Source organism: Gasterosteus aculeatus, chromosome 3, assembly GCF_964276395.1.
Source record: "Gasterosteus aculeatus chromosome 3, fGasAcu3.hap1.1, whole genome shotgun sequence".
In the NCBI taxonomy this organism is placed as follows: domain Eukaryota; kingdom Metazoa; phylum Chordata; class Actinopteri; order Perciformes; family Gasterosteidae; genus Gasterosteus; species Gasterosteus aculeatus.
This window is the reverse complement of record NC_135690.1, coordinates 9,737,585-9,756,723: the sequence shown is the minus strand read 5'-3', so window position 1 is coordinate 9,756,723 and position 19,139 is coordinate 9,737,585. Positions and strand designations below refer to the sequence as shown.

At 42.0% G+C, this 19,139-nt stretch overlaps 2 protein-coding genes across 2 annotated transcripts; one reads left to right on the top strand and one right to left on the bottom strand.

Annotated features, from left to right (window-relative positions):
* Positions 1 to 76: 76 nt before the first annotated feature.
* Positions 77 to 5,870, bottom strand: pif1 (PIF1 5'-to-3' DNA helicase homolog (S. cerevisiae)). The gene is made up of 13 exons (XM_040171995.2): positions 5,705 to 5,870; positions 4,897 to 5,460; positions 4,681 to 4,804; positions 4,330 to 4,455; positions 3,556 to 3,709; positions 3,095 to 3,209; positions 2,610 to 2,716; positions 2,280 to 2,419; positions 1,827 to 1,933; positions 1,632 to 1,719; positions 1,359 to 1,504; positions 626 to 817; positions 77 to 401 (listed from the first exon to the last, which is right to left on the bottom strand). Exons 2-13 carry the CDS (start codon positions 5,446 to 5,448, stop codon positions 351 to 353), a joined length of 1,902 nt encoding a protein of 633 aa, XP_040027929.2. The 5' UTR covers positions 5,449 to 5,460; positions 5,705 to 5,870; the 3' UTR covers positions 77 to 350.
* Positions 5,871 to 16,482: 10,612 nt separating this feature from the next.
* On the top strand, positions 16,483 to 18,998 carry ptger4c (prostaglandin E receptor 4 (subtype EP4) c). The gene is made up of 2 exons (XM_040172260.2): positions 16,483 to 17,549; positions 17,666 to 18,998. The coding sequence occupies exons 1-2, from the start codon at positions 16,689 to 16,691 to the stop codon at positions 18,266 to 18,268; spliced, it is 1,464 nt and encodes a 487-aa protein (XP_040028194.1). The 5' UTR covers positions 16,483 to 16,688; the 3' UTR covers positions 18,269 to 18,998.
* Positions 18,999 to 19,139: the final 141 nt, after the last annotated feature.

Genomic DNA, 19,139 nt, shown 5'->3' with positions numbered 1-19,139 from the left:
TCCTACATTTTACCACAAGTCAGACTCCGCATTAAACACATCAGCTGGGTATGCTAATAAGTCACAGAAGGCAGTGTAAAAAAACTCAACATTTAATGCTCTACGTAGAGAGAAGTTCACAGAAAAAATACATAATCAAGATATTCAGTTAAAAATGCGTTAAAATAAGCTCTTAAATAAAGCAAATGACCAGATGGTGGCAGTGTAAGTTAAGTGCTGCAGAATTTACAATGAGGTAGACTGCAATTGTCGATGCGGCTGCCTTCATTTAGGAAGGCTAAATTGTCCAAAGAAGAAAAAAACATTATTCATGCACACGGTGCATAGTGTCACAGTAGATTATTTCACCCTCACCAAGGGTTCTCTTTGTTGCTGTTGCCAAGAAAATCATCCATGGAGGCCTGCAGACAGACACGGAACGTTATTTTACGAGATTGACAAAATGCATCTTTGAAACGCGAACATCTGCAGCTATATTGTGTCTTGATTCTGCGTCACCATTGTGACTACAGTAATTGTTTGCATTCAATGCTCAACACATGGTTGAACTGTCACCGCATATAATGAAAGCAGAGTGTTCAACAAACACTTTTAAAAGTCTGGACTGGAGAAGCTCCTCACTCACTTGCATCAGCAGTCGCTCTTTCCTCAGTTTCTTGTAGAAGATTAGAACGTCTGGATCTGCTCTGACCACGCGGGGGTCAAAGTCCATCACCCGCAGACCTTCCAGGCTTCGAGCCCGAGACAAGGCTACGTAAGCCTGACCGCTCTCAAACACCCGAGCGAGAGAGATTTCCACACAGTCTAGTGTCATGCCCTAAAATAAAGAAATAGATTCCATTATTTGACATAAGACGTGACCAAAAAAAACAAGGTTCAAAAGCAACATCATCTCTATTAACAGTTATTGTATTTATTTAATGTTTTTTTTCCCCCCTGAAGGGCTCCAGGTTTGAGTTTTACTCATTATTTCCCCTCGTGGTTTCGCGCCTCCGCTCTACATTTGGTCATGAGCAATGGTTTCCATTACCTAGAGGAAACTTTGCCTCTAACCAACTTGAGTCAGGTCAGTTTCTTGTGCGAGCTGGTGGCAAGGCAAACGAGTCATGGGGATCACATAGCTAAAGCTTATTTGTTGTGTACTGGGTTGCGCAGCGTTTGACTGGGAGCCTCTAACCACTTCCCGTTCTCACTCACCTCGCCGGAGTTTCTCTCTGCCGGCTGTGTGACTTTTAAACACACAAAGTAGGAAACCTTTCCTCCGATACATTCATTGTGCAAGTTAGCGCTCAAGAAAGAAACACAAAAACGAGCCGTGCTAAAATCACCACGGGGGCCGCGAGAGAACCGTTTCTCACCTGGCTCTTGTGGATGGAGATGGCCCAGGCCAGTTTCAGCGGCAGCTGTTGTCGACTCAGGTGGATGCCACCGCCAGACTTAAACACCCAGCGCTCGGGTTTCAGCACCTCCGTGGCACCGCAGAGGAAATGCACACGTGGGAGTCCTTAGGAAACAGGGCATGTACCCGCAGGGATGAGAATGTGCGGTTATACTGAGAAGATCAATACATTTTGGATTTTCTGAGGGAATACGTAATATGCATTATGTTTAATAATGAATCAAATACCAACCATGTTTTCCAGACTCAAAAGCCAACACAACCCCTCGCGCTCCGTTCACCAGACCTCGGGCGACATCGAGGTTCTTCGTCAGCATGACCTTAAAAAGAACAAGTCCCCCATTTCAAAACAGTGTCTTTGCTCAAACTGAGCGCAAAAGGCAAAACACATGAAGGTCCAATGCGGCATGCAGACACACAGGCTCACCTGAGCCCCAACTTTGAGTTGGATCAGTCTGCTGACGGGGCTGTGGGCGTCTATGGTCTTCACCAGTGCTGGGTCGCTGTCCAGTGCTTCAAAGACACGTGCTGACCCTGAGGTACAAGGACAAATTCATGAATGGGAAACGGCTAATAAACGGCATCAGATTGTGAAACCAAACACGTGTAAAAAAAAAAAAAAAGAAAAAAAAAAAAAAAAGGAAAAATAAATAATAATTCAAGCTAGGTCCTCAGTGTGTAAAACATACTGCATCCAATTTCCTGTTGCAGTCATCTCCTACAAATGAACATGGCAGAAAATAACTGGCGTCTGGCTGTGAGTGAAAAAATAGCAGCTATATTTTCAACAAGTTCAATTTGCACTTGGATTTGAGCCGTACAAAGTAACACCTGTTCAAGAAAACGAAAACCTAATTTTAAAAAAAGGACTACGTCAGACCTGGCAGCTGCTGGAGCTTGTTCTCGTTTGTGAGATCCACATCGTCCTTGTGTGTGCACAACCTGGTCGCTAGGATGCCGTCCCTCTCAATGAGATGGTACGCGCTGTCCATCAGCTTAGCGGTGACGTCCTCAGTCACCCTGAGCGTGTTAATCAAGACAAGTTCCCCATTAGGTAAATGATATGCCCGAAGGAGCTTTTTAATGCTGTAAAGGCCTTCAGGTTATGCATGTAAACAAATTAAACTGTACATTTGGTGGTAAATAATGTGCGCTGGAATCCCATTAGCTGTATAAGAGAGACAGAAAAAAAAACTGCCTGTTACATCACCTGCCCACCCTCACTGCCTGCAGGAGGGAGATGAAGGACTGGTCAGTTTGACGCCGCACTTCCATTAGCTCAATGTTGACCTGGATGACTTTACGCCAACTCCTGGCCTGTAGGAGGGTAAAAGTTATCATATAATAGAAATTATAATAACATCCATTAATGCCCTTGAGGAAGTAAGTAAAGTGTGTAGGATGCTTATGGGAACAGCATAGAACAAATGTCAATGACTTTGAACCCTGACTCACAGGTACTGGGATCAACCCCTTAAAAGGTACAAACATACAACTTGAGTGATAGTTCTAATAAATGCACCATTATTTTGTCCTTTTTCAAGCAGGATTTATTGTCATGCTATAAAATGTAAACTATATATTCGTGTTGTTGCATACATGAAATCCAACTTCTGCTTTTGTCCCGTCCTTCTGGCCACAGGTTTACTAGATCAATGTCAAAGGAAAAGGCTAGTTCTGATACGCTGGTCGTACCTGGAAGCAGAAGCTGGCCTTTTCCTTTCCCTTAGAAACAGGAGGCAGCTGGAGGAAGTCTCCACATACGATCAGCTGGATGCCCCCGAACGGCTCAGTTGACCTCCTCACCGACCTGTGAGAGGAGGCACGTCAGTCAGTCTGTGGTTAGGACTCTCACTATCATTAGTACATAAACAGTATTTTGAAACATGCCATTAAATGCCATTTAAAGCGTTGCATGTAAAATATCAGTATTTTGCATTGACACATTCTTAGTTTAGAAAAAATACAAAATATTATACAGATTCAAAAATGCAAATGAATTTCATTTAATATACACCCACCTTTTGCAATAAACAATGACGCACACAGCCAAACACATGTTAAAGCGCTCCAAAAGAGAACATCTGTAACATTAACACGTTACTATAATGATACACTGAAGCAGCACAAAGCGGTTTCATGGACTGTTGTCTCACCTTGCCACAGACTCCAGCTTGTCAAAGAACTGGGCGTCCACCATTGAGACCTCATCGATGATGAGGTGTCTGCAGCTGGTCCAGTGCTGCAGCACCCCGGGCCTCTGGGCCAGCTCGATGCACTGCTCCAGGGGGGCGGAGCCGGACCCAATACCTGGAGAGGCCACCAGAAGAGGGAGAAAACAGATGGTCAGAAAAAAGATAAAACCCTAACCCTCTACTGTATATTGAGATTTAATTAAAAGGCTTTCGTTGAGGTGGCGAGACACCAGACACGGCCTCTGGTGATGTTAAAGATTCATAACTCTGAAAACGCAGACATTGTTACAGAGTGAACACAAGAGGTTGTTGGGTTCATTTTTCTGTTATTTGAGTCAGACGTTTTTCAAACAGTCCTCCGTTCCAGATTTTCAGGTGTGAGGATTTAATGATTTTCAGCATCATTCCATTTTGTACTCTACTTTCTTTTTGATGGCAATTAAGCGCCGAAGAATTGCGATTGGCTTATGTTTGTTTGTATCTCAAATAAGGATTAATCATGTTCTCATCTGTATATTGATGAGGATTCAGCCTCACGCCCATCGCTAGTAACAGCCCAAGTCAGGACAGCATTATTAAAACCGGCAAATCTACCAATGGTTTGGATGACATGTCATATTGTATACAGTAATTTAACAATGAAACATGTGCCTATCTCACCACTTTGGAGTGATTTACAGGAACAGATTAAGTTTTTCTTAAAATCTATTTCATCTCCTCTGAGACACAACTTACCAGCAAAGTTGTGTAACGTTGTTCCTCCGATGTGAGATGCAGCCACTCCTGTGCTGGCTGTGGCAAATGTGCTTTTTGGAGGAAGAGATCCCATGATTCTCTTCAATAAGAAGGACTTTCCTGTACCTGAAAAACACACATTTGAAAAATGAGTTTAAAATGGACTATTAATTGTTAATTGCCCCCCCCAAAAAAGAGGCATCAATGGCTCATAAGAGATTCACATCGGATTCTCTTGCGGAAATGATGACAGTGCCAAGCTTCCCAAATAGCAGCACCAATAATGCAAATAACAGTATGCAAAAGTGCATCATCAAGCATGAGTTTGTGAAAATTTTATTTTAAACTTACCTGCACTTCCAGTAAAGAAGACGTTCCTGCCGCTCAGCACAGCAGTGAGGACAGCGGCCTGTTCTTTACTCAGCTTACGTGACGGCAGACACAGGATGGGCTTTTTGCTGGGGTTTCCCTTCGACTGAAACAAATCAAGTATTCAACGGATTAAATAGTCTGCTCCAGATTAACACAAAAGTTATGTGTGAGAGAGAAAGAGAATGTTCCACTCACTGGGCTGAAGTTGGTGTCACATCTTGACCTTTTGACCTGCTGTCCTGTGCCTGCTACCGTCCGATTAGTGCGGTCTACCAGCCCTTTGGGGTCCACTTTGCTCCTCAGCTCGTTGATCTTCTGGATATCCTTTTGCTGCAGGGGGCTGATGGCCTCGAAGCTGCGGGGAAGACCGGCTTTGAGCTTCTCTCGGTCGGTCATCGGCTTGCTGCTCAGCCGGGCCTGGTGTTTGATGCTCAGGGTTTTGAGGAAGAGGTTCAAGCGGTCAGGGGGGCAGTTGGAGAGGAGTACCTGGGTGTTTTCAGGGAGCAGTTTGACGGTGCACTTCCCTTCTCTGGCGAACTTTGTAAAAAGCTTGAATTCTTTGAGGCGGTAATTTTGCGGGATTTTCCCGTCGTGGACCCGCAGGATGATCTCGTTGAACTCGTTGCGGCCCAGAACAACGGAGGCCTTTCGGATGACCTGCCTGCGGGTCGCCTGACCGGAGGTGTTCAGCTGCTCCACCGTCGCGCAGCACTGCAGCTGAGCTCCACCGTCCTCCTCTCCCAACATGGCAGAAGCCTCCTGCCAGAGCAAAGATTTGATTTACAGTGAATCGGTTTGCTCGGAGCATTTTTTTAGATGCAGCTTTTAAACATTGTGCAAGACACACGGTACGCTGCTTGATGCGGCGTCACCACAGCTGCGCATCATTTAATCAACACAAGCCGCCGATGCTGCTAAATCACAATACAACAATGAAACACAACTCTGTGAGCAGACGATCATTTAAATGAAGTTGCTGGAAAACGTCTTGTTCAGCTCTCACCTTTGTTCTAACAATAGAATTCGTCCTAATCGTTGTCTTTCTTCCTTTCTTTCTTACAGCAGCTCTCACTCCGAGAGCGTGAGCCTCGATTTTCAAACTGTCGCTGCGTCCTTTCAGCCAATGGCTGGGAGGTGCTGCGGGCCAATCAGGAGAGGGGATTTAACAGCGCACCCAATGGAAGAACGGGAAGGGCCGCCCTTATGGCTGAACTGACCAATCGCTGGGGTTGTGACCAACGACGTCACGTCGGTGTGAGATACACATGGCTATCCGGAAATAACAACTCTTTCCACAATAACGGCGCTATTTCCAAATCATGTCAACACAAATCATTGTTTTGGTTAGTTTATTTCCGAAAATAATATAGGTCATAATAGAGGTCATTCTCGCTGCATTTTCACTATTTTTTGTTGTTGTGTATAACCCACGTGATGTGTTAATGAGTCGTTTAAATGTCTGCCGCTCTCTGTTGATTAAGTGAGTGACAATGATAATCCCTGTAGAGAAATGAAAACATGGCCGATGGAGAGATGAAAGAAATATTCCACAGTCTAACGTTTTTGCAAAAAGAAACAAGCTCTTAAAATAATTTAAAATTAGTTGTGTGCAATTGCAGAGATTCCTCAAAGATTTAGAACAGAAATGAATAGAAGTGCCTGATCTTCCTTATTTATTTGCTCTACTCCAGTCAAACTCTGGATTAAATGAGTTGATGATTAGCTACACACAGCTTCTGAAGGCCATTTTGGTTCTGTACATTTTTTGCAAAGTCAAAAGTTTCAAGTCAATAGTCCAAGGTTTGCAGCTCTGTGTTTCCATGTGATTATGATTCATTCATTATGTGAGTTAAAAATGGGACAAAAACGGTTGAGGGGGTTTGGACCCCCCAACGAGTTGGGGGGTCCAATTATCTGTGACAGATCAACAAATTAACAGAGGTATTCTGGGTCAGCATCACACACGTACACTAACAAAGTCAGGATTTAGCAAATGTGTGAAAAATCTAAAAGTACAAAGCACAAGAATTTAAGTCTATTGTTGCACAGTTTTTGGTCTTTGATCATTTGCTATTTAGACTACACATCCAAAATCTGTCACCTCAAGAAGGCATTTAGATCCAACCCATATCTTCTATTTCAACATATAAATGTGTTTTGGAAATTTCGAGCACTGGAGATGGTCTGTTTTTCTGTCTTCTGAAATATCTCAGTGTTTCTGCAGGCAAAATGTATTCTTGTATTCAGTATTCTTCTAAGGCAGACTTTCAACCTTGGTTGTACATTTTCCAGTGGATTCATGAGGATCCCTGTTATGAAAAGCAACACATTCTGCGTCAGGGCGTCCTTGCCAATAGCTAATTGGTTAACATTTGACTTAATCCGAGGTGGTTTGTTCGCCTGCGGGCTGCGGATTCCAACATGTGGGTTTTAAGTTCCCGGGCTTCAATGATGTAAACAGAAGGTACATTTATAGTAAACAATAAGCTCTGATGTTACCGCCGATATTCCGTCCCAAGTGTTAAGTTTGAGCCCAACACATCACACGGCGCTCACAAAACCACAACAACTTTTAATACTCTGTATTCCACACAAACACAAAATAAACAGCAGCAGTGTTGCTTTAGTAATATGTGAAAATGAAAAGATCCATCAAATGTGCTTCACAGGAAGGGATTTTTAAAAGCTTAATAAAGACACCATGTTTTTACGAATGCATTTGGAGTCCACAGACCCTCTCGGCAGTAAAATGCATAAAAACATATTTTCATTATGGTGTTTGTGTTTGAGAGAATGAGAGTGTTTCTCTATAGCAAGAGGACAAAGGTGTCTTAGTGCCTTAGTTATCTGAGCCTGTCAAATGTTTCTGCCTCTCACCTCCTTATTGGTGACGTGATCGCGATGTGATGATCACAATATTATGCAAACAATAATGACTCACAAGATAAATATTTGTTTCAGTCTTTGTTGTAGTCGATGTTTTGCTGTTGATATTCTTCTGAGGCGGATAATCTTTCCTTCCAGTGAATTGTGTTTGTCTACTGGTCTTTTTTTCAGATGCTAAGAAAGTTTTATTCCGTCCCTGAACACAACAACACAGCGCAACAGTGCTGACGTTGTGTTATACAAGAACAATATTCTTGATCGGCTTTTTTCTTCTTTGCTTATGTCTTTCCTTGGTCTGCTCTCCTATCACAGTGACTTTGCTGTGACGTGTTTCTGTACAGTGGACCTAAAGACCTTTCTTGTAACCTGTCAAAGTAAAGGGTACGCCCTCCCAACCATTCGCATATATATAGATATATTCAACCACCCACAGCCATGACCTCTGACTAACATCCGTGCAGCTCCTTCAGAGCTAATTATCTGTATCTGCTCATTAATATGAACTCTAAGGTGGGAAAGAGCAGCTGCAAACCAAGTTCCGTGGTCGGTGTGGTGGATTCATTCTGAATTGCTCGTGCACAACTACACTCCCTTCTTCATGCTCTTTAAATGCAATTTAACTTTTACACAATGAGCAGCCGTTTGTCTTTTTGTTTAGAGTGAGAAGAAGGAAGTTGAAGTTAGTGTTTCAGTAACTATGATTTTAATGTTTGGTAAATTGTATATCGAATACACAGCATTCCTGTTGCTACGTAAAAACATTGCAACATTATAGTTAGCTATTATTGAAAATAGCCACCATTGTATAAACATTTGTTCTCCCATTGTTTTGGCTTTGTGTTTTCATGTTTATTTCATGTATTGATTTTGGAATCCTAAAAAGAATTAACCGTATGATAGTGAGCATACAAGCATCTTATAGGACCTCTGACTTTATGGATAATATCCCAAATAGAATACGGTTAATGTGAATATGGGTAAAATATCTGAGCATGTAAAATATGAACTAATATTATTTTATATGTATAATATATAATAACAATAACTATTGCCGCTGTATGCTACAATGTTTTACGGCATAATGGTTCCATGAAGACTAATAGTGGCTCATTATTTCAGATCAGGAACAATATAATTTGTGACTCACTCAGCTGAGAACGCAAATGCAGACTGTGACATTAAGCCGTGTGGAAGTAATAAACCAATCCTTGACGTGCATCTTAAACCATTTCTGGCAATTAGCTCCTCTGAGGGAAGGGATATGTCTTGAAGGGAAGCTCCATAAATTAGGATGGGCACAGATATTAAGGATGAGAGGCCGCCAGACGGAGGATGTGACATTCTTGCAAGTTCAAAAATCAAAGGCCTTTTATACATTTTATATACCAACTGTGATTCTGAAGAATAGGCTGCAAAGGTGAGCCAACTCACACACCCACAGGACTTTAACATATGTGAAAGATTATTGCTAAACTCAAACTCAAAAGAAGAACTCAAGGAAGTAAATTGGTGAATAAAGTAAAGTAAAAAATAAAATTAAGTATTAATATTTCCTTCTAATGCAAAGAAATGTGACTTGAACTACTCAATCGAGCTGGACAAAAATTAGTAGCCCATTTAGTACAGACAGGGTTCAATGAATTCTATCAACCAATTAAACAAATAGTTTAGCATTTGGGAATTAAATGTATTCTCTATTAAGAGGAGAAAAATGATGATAGTTATGATGTTATGATCTGTTCTTTTAGATCTTACATACATTTTAATTGTGAGCGGTGTGAAGATGATTTATGGCGTTCGTGGTTTGCATAGTTCAAAAAGATGGTCTATGCCATTTGGGGCGGCCATCACGTCCAGCTTCTGTGTTGAAAATCAAGTTGGTCACGCTACGCTACTTGTTTACGTCCCACAATAAGTCCAACGGAGAGTCCTATTTTAATGCACTTTCTTCCCTGCTTTACTGTCACACTGTCACCTGAAGAGGCCATGATGGCATTCAAGTGGTGTCATGGAAAGCCTCATCCTGTCAGACAGACCTGGGGGGGGGGGGGGGGGGCGCACTGTGGGGAGGCTCCTTGTTGATGCTGACATGTCAGTGACACGACCGGAATGCTCTTATGACAAATGTCAATATGACACGGACAAATGACAATACTATGAATTTTCATTTCTTCATTTTGTTTCAAACAACGTGCTCTCTTAAAATAAAAAAGCATTTGTTGATCAAACCATAATGCAATTGCCATGGAAACCAGATCGACTGTGATAAAAGCCACGTTGTTTCATTTGGCAATTTATACTTGTGGTAAAATCTGAAGCAAAGATATGATAAAGCTGCTCTGATGACTAAAAAACACTTCAACAGCTGGAAATAAGTTCATTGTGATCCATATCTTAGAACAATGATGTATTATCTCTAAATAATAATATAAATATAATATAAGAATACATTGAAATGCTAGTTTAGATCCAACTTCTGATGAGTTTATCTGAGTATTGTGGAATCAGTGTGTTATTTCTTGTAACTTGATGAAATAGATCAGTTATTAAGGTACCAGGTGCTGCCACAGAGCAGGCCAAAACTGTTGCTGCATGTTTATGAAAATATAAAATATTCTCTTTAGAAAAGAGAAGTCAACGACTGCAGCAACATACTGTATTTGATATGCGTCACTAATGTTTCTCACAGATCAAGTAATTCAATTAATGGGGTAAATGAGCTATTTTGGTGGCAGATGACAATGATGACAAATAAGCACCAAACTCTTTTCTTAATTATTGTTTGCCCGTGGCACGATACCTCTGTCGCTATTCACTCTGTTTCACAGATGTCTAATTATTTTTAATTGCCTTTAAAGGGGATTCAGCTCACATCCTTTACTTCCAATTAGGAAGACTGTATAATACCATCGTGCGTATCTATTCAAAACAGCAGGAGGGAGAAGAGTCAGCCTGTCAGTGAATTGACCGAGTATTTTCCCTCAATGCCTTTATATGTTGCTGCCGGGTTAGATGAGTAGATCACCAGTGTTTGTTTCTTCTTCCTGTGGGAGGATGACTCCCACAGACGTTATGAGTGTTAAACCCAGAGGGTGAAGAACACACACACACACCTCAAAGTCAACTGTCACTTCTTCACTATTTCTTCTTTCTGTTGTAGCCCCGAACTCTGCAATATGCTGTTCATCGCATGATGGATGCTGCACCTTTCCACGCCGCCATCCCACACACTGCCCACTGCCTTAGTGACCTCACCGTCTTTCATCTGTGGCTTTGTGTGTGTGTGTTTTGTCTCTAGTTTCATTAATTTCCTATAACATAGTGCTGAAATGCCCCTACAAAAATCATCATTACACACATTGGAAGATGATGTGACTTTCTCCATTTGGTACTTCAAAGAGGTATGAAATCCATCCTTCAAGTGTTAAGTTTAATTAAGCTCTAGTTTTATTGAGCTGAAATGGTATGTGCATAATGTGATTTCCTCCTCTCACTGGCTCACTTGTATGAAACGGAGACGTTGATACCATGATGGGATTAAATGCTTGAGAACGGCAGACTAAACTGTAGAGGTGGTAGTTAACGTTGTTTAGGGTTCCAACTGGATTAACGATGCGAGACGACTGCTAATGATAACAATGATTGATAACAACGATTTATAACAATGATTGATACCAATGATTGATAACAATGATTTATAACAATGATTGATAACAATGATTGATAACAATGATTTATAACAATGGTTGATAACAAGGATTGATAACAAGGATTTATAACAATGATTGACACATTAACAATACCTGACTGAGCAGAGGGCGGTCCGCTCTGTGAGTGAGGGAAACATCTGCCTTTCCTTTTTCCTTTAGTTTCACAGAACTATTACCGAGGACACAGTCAAAGGTTATTGAATGTTGTATTCTGCACTAAGTTCATGAGGTTTTATCTAAAAGAGAAAAAGATGTATGAAAGGCTGTGATGTTACCTGAGCTGATCTCAATGTGAAAACCTTTTCCCAACAACCCATCTGTTCATCTTTCCTGCAGGCTTTGGTTGAAAGCAGTGAAATAGTCTGTGTGGCGACCAAAAAAGGTTGTACAAATTGACTGAAAATATATCGCAGAACCCATCACGTCTCGCCTATTAATGAGTTTGCATTGAAAATGAGAATTTTACTGGGAAAATAGCTACTTTAACCATCTAAATGTTGTTACTCTGCAGTTGACAACGTAAGTTCAATTAGTTAAAATATTGGCGCTGTTTTTAATTATTATTCTACCAATCTAAGTCCTCAAATGGAGATACACAAGACCCTTTGAGATATTAAACACCTGTTGTAAAAGTTGGCACAAATCTGTCAGTATTGTGTGCGTGTGTGTGTGTGTGTGTGTAGTTTTATATTGCTAGTATGTTCAGCTGTGTGCTTGTATTAGCAGTAACTCACATGATGAAAATGTTTAATATCCAGCCGTCACCTGACACATGATGTGAAAACCCCGTGTGCAGGACCATTAGCGCGGATGGCTGCACAGATCTGAGCGAGCCGAGTCACTTAATCCACTCTGAGGGGGGAGGTGGGAGGCGGCTGTCGTATTGATGACATTTCTCTTTTTACAAATGACAACATTATCAGCATTTGAAATTATATGGATTGTGATTACATGGAAATCTACTTTTTATGTGAATTTCACTGGAAAATAAATTAAAACCCTCACAAAACTGTTAGAGATTACGTTTTGTATTTTTTGCATTCCATGTAAAGTATAACACCATAGGAATCCATTAATGATAACATGTCACATTTACACACTTATACACAACTTTAACAGCAATGAGTTCAGTACTTAGGTACTAAGTATGAATTATTGCTTAACAATATACACAAAGGATTGTCCAATCAAAATATGGTACTCTGCGCACGTTAGGGTAAAAATAAATGCTAATACTTAATTGAACAATGAGCAGAAAAGAGAAGGAAACAGGATGACGGTAGAGACAGTAAACGAGCCCCAGCTCACAGAGTAATGAGCTTGGCTGCAGCAGAGGCAGCAGTGTGATTGAACGGCCGTGTGGAGAGAAGACGCACAAAATTAAGGTGGGGGATGACATCGTGTGTGGTCATAAAGTGGTGTGACGACATAAAGACAGCAAAGCATCAGCATCAATACGCAGCGCAGGCAGCTCAGACATCACCGACATCACCGACGTGACTCCCAGGGAGGAAACTTGACGTCAATATGGAGCCCTCAGGAGATGTGGTTGTGTTATCTATCTGTGTTATTTTTAGTAATCTTGAAGAAATGAAGCACATTTGGTCATTTCTCAATCTATTCTTGTTTGTAAACTGGAGATAAATCTTCTAGGTGGAAATAAATTGGCACCCTTATGAGATATTGATCCTCTTACAGCTCACAAAGAGGAAAAACAACACAAATTCACATCTGCTTCAGATTCCATCATCTGTGGGCACTCCAGATATTCTCACCTCTACAGTTTGGGAAGATTAAGAAACAAAACCACTTGGTTAGGTTTACAAAAGGAGCGTGGTTGACATTGACCAACTAGCGTTATTTCTTTTCTGTAATGTTTGATCAGAGCTAAGCTAAGCTAAGCGTCTCCTACAGCTTCATATTTACTGTGCTGGATATGCCACTGTAGATATGAGAACAGTATCAACCGTTTCATGTAACTTTGGGCAAGAAGCCGAATGAACATATTTCCCAAAAATGTCCCTTCACACCCGTCTGCAGACTCATTAAACAAGCAACAGAACCCGTCGATTGTGTTTTCCGGTTTCAGCTGAAATGGTTTAACACAGAAAACAGATCACCTCATATCAAATAAACCTGAATCTAAGGAAATTCTTCACTTGCATATCAGCTGTAAACCCTTAATTCTCTGTGACGTTTTGATTGCAAATATGGATCAATACCTAACTACAATACTTCCCCCAAGACAGGAGATCGATTTTATTGTTCCATACCTAATCAGCAGTGAAAATTCTCCAAATTGCTCGTGTGTTATTGCTCAGTGAGAGCTGAACTGAGATGCCCTCCATCCCAAAACATTGACAGAAATGAACCACCGTGTGTGGATTCCACACGTATCACCCTCCTTCCTTCACAGCCGGCCTAATTAATGTGTGAATCATCGCCTCAGCCTTCTTTCGTGCGGCACGCATCCTCCAGGGACGCTCAATTAGGGGCTCTGAGAAGAGATTTAAGTCCTGACATTTAAATGGGGAATCCCCATAGAGCTTACGTCCAGGGCGGGAAGACCAACGACACATGCACATATACACACAATCACACGTACGTACACACACACACACATAAAACACACTACTGTAAACCTTATTAAAGTCATTACATGTCTGTGCAGTTTGTGGGCCTGAGTCCCCCAGGTTGTGCGTGTGTGCAGAGAGTATCAGCATCAGAGCCACTGACGTCTGCATGCTTGGGGTTATTACATCAATGAGGGCAGAGACGAAACACCTACACAGAATCAGCTGCAATGGCAGAAAATCTAATTCGACAAAATGAAAGAATTCATTATACAGTTGGAATAAGCTCCATCTAATGGTAGATTGCAGTGGCGGCTGGTCATGGAGGGCAATGGGGCGTCGCCCCACCTACGAGTTGTAGCTCCGCTAGGGGCAATCTTGAGATTGCCCACAGAAAGCGTCTCTAAGAAGCACTTCACTCAATTATTGATTAAATAAAAAAATGTATACAACAAAATGACATACAACCTAGCCAGCGGGTTAGTGGCGAGACGACTGGTATATGTACAGTGTATATATATATATATATATATATATATATATATATATATATATATATATATATATATATATATATATATGCATATACATGCATATATATATATATATATATATATATATATATATATGTGTATGTAATAAATATAACTGCAAAGTAGTATTGTGTGTTTCATGTTTTGCATTAAATCAACTTGGGATGTTTGCTGAAATTGATTTGATTGCCCTACCGAGAACATTTTCCACCATCCACCACAGGTAGATTGTGTTTCCTCTCATGAACCGATGGCTCCCGGGTGTGCGTAGGTGTGTTTGTGTGTGTGTGTGTGTGTGTGTGTGTGTGTGTGTGTGTGTGTGTGTGTGTGTGTGTGGTGAAAGTTATAACTACTTTAAGCTTGCCTGTAGGAATATACTTTATTGTAGTGGGCCTGTACAATTAGGGAAGACACCATACCGCTATTATTTCTACATACTATATATTTAGTACATATTGCTTCTATTTTTTTTACATGTACTGTAATCAGAACTTACTTGTAAAAGAGAGTTGGCTTAGTGGCATTCCCAGTTCACATAAATATTATAATAAAGATAATAAATAACAACATTCTGTTTAGAATCTCAACTTTATTTTGGTTTAATCAAAGCTGAATTATTTTGCATCATACACACAAAACACTTACTTAATTTTTGTGCAATCAACAGTGTAAAATAAGTAGTGGAATTTTACAAACTGAATTTTCCTTAACTACAGTTCATACTTGTACTGTCCGAGGAAGAGCTCTTTTTTTCACTAACTACTAGCTAAAATGATGGGACATATATTGCGTCCAAGCTCTTGTCTTGAGAGGTGCAGTTGGTGGCATTTGATTATCAGTTTTAAGGAGGCGCACAATAGGGGCACCTTCATCTGAGTGAATTATTCATTTTCAGTACTGGTGAAATTATAATCAATGAGCCATACAGAGATATTCAAAATACATGATTCATTTAAATAACGCAAAGGAAGTAAAAAAGTGAAGGGAAGGCATAATAAAGTCTAGAGCTTATGAAAAACCTATAATACAAAGCGTCAATCCTCCTCCCCAACATAACCTGTAAATATGAACTACGCAAGACGTGATGCCTAGAAATAAACCTGCTGGAGCTGAGATTCATTGTCGGAAAACCTAAAGAAAGCGTGTCACTTTTGAAGTGTTTTGTCCTCGTCAGAATTCGAGGTCTCAGCTGCCAGCAGGGCTGTGTTCAGTTCTACCATCCGCACAAAGGCACCAAGAGACACTCACGACTTTCTGCTTTATTTTTGGGTTGATTTGGAATTATTTGAAATAGCCCAACAAAATGGATTTAAATTAAGCAGCTGACAAAAATCATTCTTGATGTTGATCTGTGACCAAATAAAACACCCAACTCAAAAGGTCTTGGGGCTGTAGAGAAATAAATACATATAATTAGCTTCACTCTGTTTGTCCTCAAGAGTCCTCTTCCTCAAAAGAGGCTTGTGAGGCTTCACGGTCGATGTGGTTCATTAAGCAATGTGTGCTCTGCATCAATACAGTTTCATGACAGTTTGTGAATCGATGGACCGGTAATCGATGATTCTGGTGTACAGGGACCACCCATGGTCCATTTTATTCTTGTCACTCAGAACGACTTCTTCTTCAGGAGGAGATGCCACACGTTACGAAACGAAATGGCATCAAAACCATGCAGTTACTTCAAGTAAAACAGTACAGATTTAAGATGTGTTTGTGTCAACGTACACCCGCTAGATATATCTACTGATACCAAACTCTTTGCAATTTGGGAAAAGTGTTCATTTCAGGTTGAATGAATGTTTAAACAGCACCAGGGGGACGACTGTCCCTGTTTGTGGTGCTGATTGTGCCGAAGGCGCTGACCTTGGTGCTGAAGATTGGATTTATGACGTGCTGTCTTTAATCATGGACAATATGGTGCATTTATTTTAACCCAGCATATTGAATTACAGTTATAGTTACCCTGTCGCACACTCCAACAGCATGTTGCATTCTGGGAAAGTCTCTGACCTAACAGCCCGCGCGTCACTCTCCTGACATCAGCGAACCGCTTAAATACCCGCATCATGGCCGATGTCACCACAACCAGCCGCACCTTCGTGTGGGCACACCGGGAGACAAAACCACGGCTGCACACCAAACAGAAGAAGCGCTCCGACCTGATGCACGCAAAGCGTTCACGCGCGGCAATTAAGATGTCACGTTACACCTAAGGATTTATTTTGACGCTCAAACATTACGGAAAGTTCTCGCACTTAAACCTTCGTACGGTGCGCGTTTTCATTATGATCAACGACACTTTTGCATTTGGAGACCTGGACGCGAACGTATCGGAGTCACTGTCACCTCTGTCTCTCAACCACAACCAGAGTGTGTTCCCCGCGCTGCGCCTGGAGTCCAAGTCTCTCGTCACTTCAGCCACGATGTTCGCCGTGGGGGTCCTGGGAAACATCGTCGCCATCGTTGTGCTTTGCATCTCCAAAAAGGAGCAGAAGGAAACCACTTTCTACACCCTAGTGTGCGGGATGGCCATCACGGATCTGTTGGGCACATGCTTCACCAGCCCGGTGGTGATCGCCACATATGTCGCCAACCGCTGGCCAGGAGGAGCGCTACTCTGCCACTTCTTCTCCTTCTCCATGCTTTTCTTCGGCTCAGCTGGGGTGTCAATCCTGTGCGCCATGGCCGTGGAACGATACTTGGCCATAAACCATGCGTATTTCTACTCCCAGCACATAGACCGGACAATGGCGCGCTTTGCGCTCCTGGTCACGTACCTGGCTAACGTTTTACTGTGTATCATGCCCAGTTTGGGCTTCGGGCAGCACGTCAGGCACTTTCCAGGGACTTGGTGCTTTTTGGACTGGAGGGCGATGGATCCACTTGGAGCTTGCTACTCCTTATTGTACGGCGGCGTGATGCTGGTGCTGATCGCAGTGACCGTTTTGTGTAATTTGGCGGTGTGCAAGTCGTTGGTGGGGATGAACCAGACCACGGGGATAGTCAGGACCGAGTCCTGCGAGCAGGGGGGATCACGTCGCCGCTTCCCCAGGCTGCCGTCGGTCACCTCGGCGGCGGAGATTCAAATGTTCTGGCTTCTGATCCTAATGACCATCGTTTTCCTGGTCTGCTCCATACCTTTAGTTGTAAGGACAACCGTTTATTTTATTACAACTTCTATTAAGATAGTTTACCATTTTGCGCGCCAAATACCTCTTAACACCTGTCTTAAACATTATCTCTCCGTGTTTGTATCCTACAGGTGCGCATCTTCGTGAACCAGCTGTACGACCCTGCTTACATCTCTGCCGGGGGGAAGCCTGACTACCGCAGCGACATGTTGGCGATCCGCTTCGCCTCATTCAACCCCATATTAGACCCCTGGGTGTACATTTTGTGCAGGAAGAACCTGCTACTAAAAGGCTGCGAGACGCTGAAGAGGACAGTGGTCAGCGTTAAAGACGGTCGTGGAGACAACATCGGCTGGGTAGGAGGTCAACACTCCCCTCCGTCATTACACAGCAACGACACCAGCTACGCGTCATTACGCACGGCCTGCTACAGGAACGACCTGGAACACCGCTTGTCCATCAAGAATAAATCTTTCACAGACTTTGCGATGAGGGAAGCGTGGGAGTACGACACCGCCCGGGCCAACTTCCACCCGTTCAGCGTCGAGTCCACCGCGGTGCTCGGGTGTGAAGAGGAGGAAGCAGCAGCCGCTGGTTCCCGACAGGAGGTGGCAGCCAAGTCGTCTCCAAGACGCAGCGCAGAGCCGCTCCTGTCTGCGGACGTTAGAAACCTGGACGTAGTCACTTGCACGTTCAGCACACCGAGTTCATGTCAGTCAGCGGAATGCCTTTGATAGACAGGTGTTCAACATCTGTTTAAAATACTGTGAGTAAAATCAACGACGCCAATGATGAAGTCCACACTGGATCTCTTTAAATGTTTGAATTACAACCTAACGGTCTTGTCAGAATCTAATGGAAAACATTGAGGGATTTTGATTCAAATGAAGACCAGGTTAAAACAATATCAGACTTAAAATATTCCTTCTCAATTTGCTGCATAATCCAAGTCTATTCAATCACTATTTCACAAACACACGCATCTTCATGAAACAGTTCGAACCGCTGCCTGGGGATGGATTCTCTCACATGGGCGTTACTGCTCCGTCTGTCCGGGGGCCTTTAACCCTATCGGGATTCTCTGGTCATCGTGGGGCTGTACGCAGAAAAGCAGACATCCCAGATGACACCTGATGAATTTCCAAACATGGAAATCTATAAATAAATGATACATAATTATACCCCATGGGTACAAATAAAGGTTGTGACACTCAAAAGGATTTGATGTATGAATCAATATGTGCCATTCGTAATATATTTATATATGCATTATGTGTTGTTGTTGCATTGGATTTCATACTTTTATAAAAACTAAAGTGCTGCTAATTTACTCTGTTTTGCATGATGCAGGGAAAACTGAATGTAGACCTTTTGAAAATGATTAAATATTGTGCACATTTACTATAATGTTTTGATAACAGCCAAAGTGAACGAATCACCTCTTTTTAAAAGAAGAAAAAGAAATACTGTAGTTGTAAGCTGTAAGACCTGTGGTGCTTGTTTGATGTTTGGTGGATCTGTGCAGAGAAATAAAGTTGGCTCAAGCGCTTCAAAGCAAATTCTGGGTTAAGCAGAAGGGCGGCGGGCCAACGATGCTCCTTTGAG

Bases quoted from the DNA above. Each gene is read 5' to 3' on its own strand.
- pif1 (XM_040171995.2), bottom strand. From the start codon at position 5,448: ATGTTGGGAGAGGAGGACGGTGGAGCTCAGCTGCAGTGCTGCGCGACG. The intron at 4,805-4,896 runs GTGAGTGGAACA...GATTTGTTTCAG, and splicing joins GTGACACCAACTTCAGCCCA to TCGAAGGGAAACCCCAGCAA. The intron at 1,505-1,631 runs GTTGGTATTTGA...CTGTTTCCTAAG, and splicing joins TTTTGAGTCTGGAAAACATG to GACTCCCACGTGTGCATTTC.
- ptger4c (XM_040172260.2), top strand. From the start codon at position 16,689: ATGATCAACGACACTTTTGCATTTGGAGACCTGGACGCGAACGTATCG. The intron at 17,550-17,665 runs GTAAGGACAACC...TGTATCCTACAG, and splicing joins TCTGCTCCATACCTTTAGTT to GTGCGCATCTTCGTGAACCA.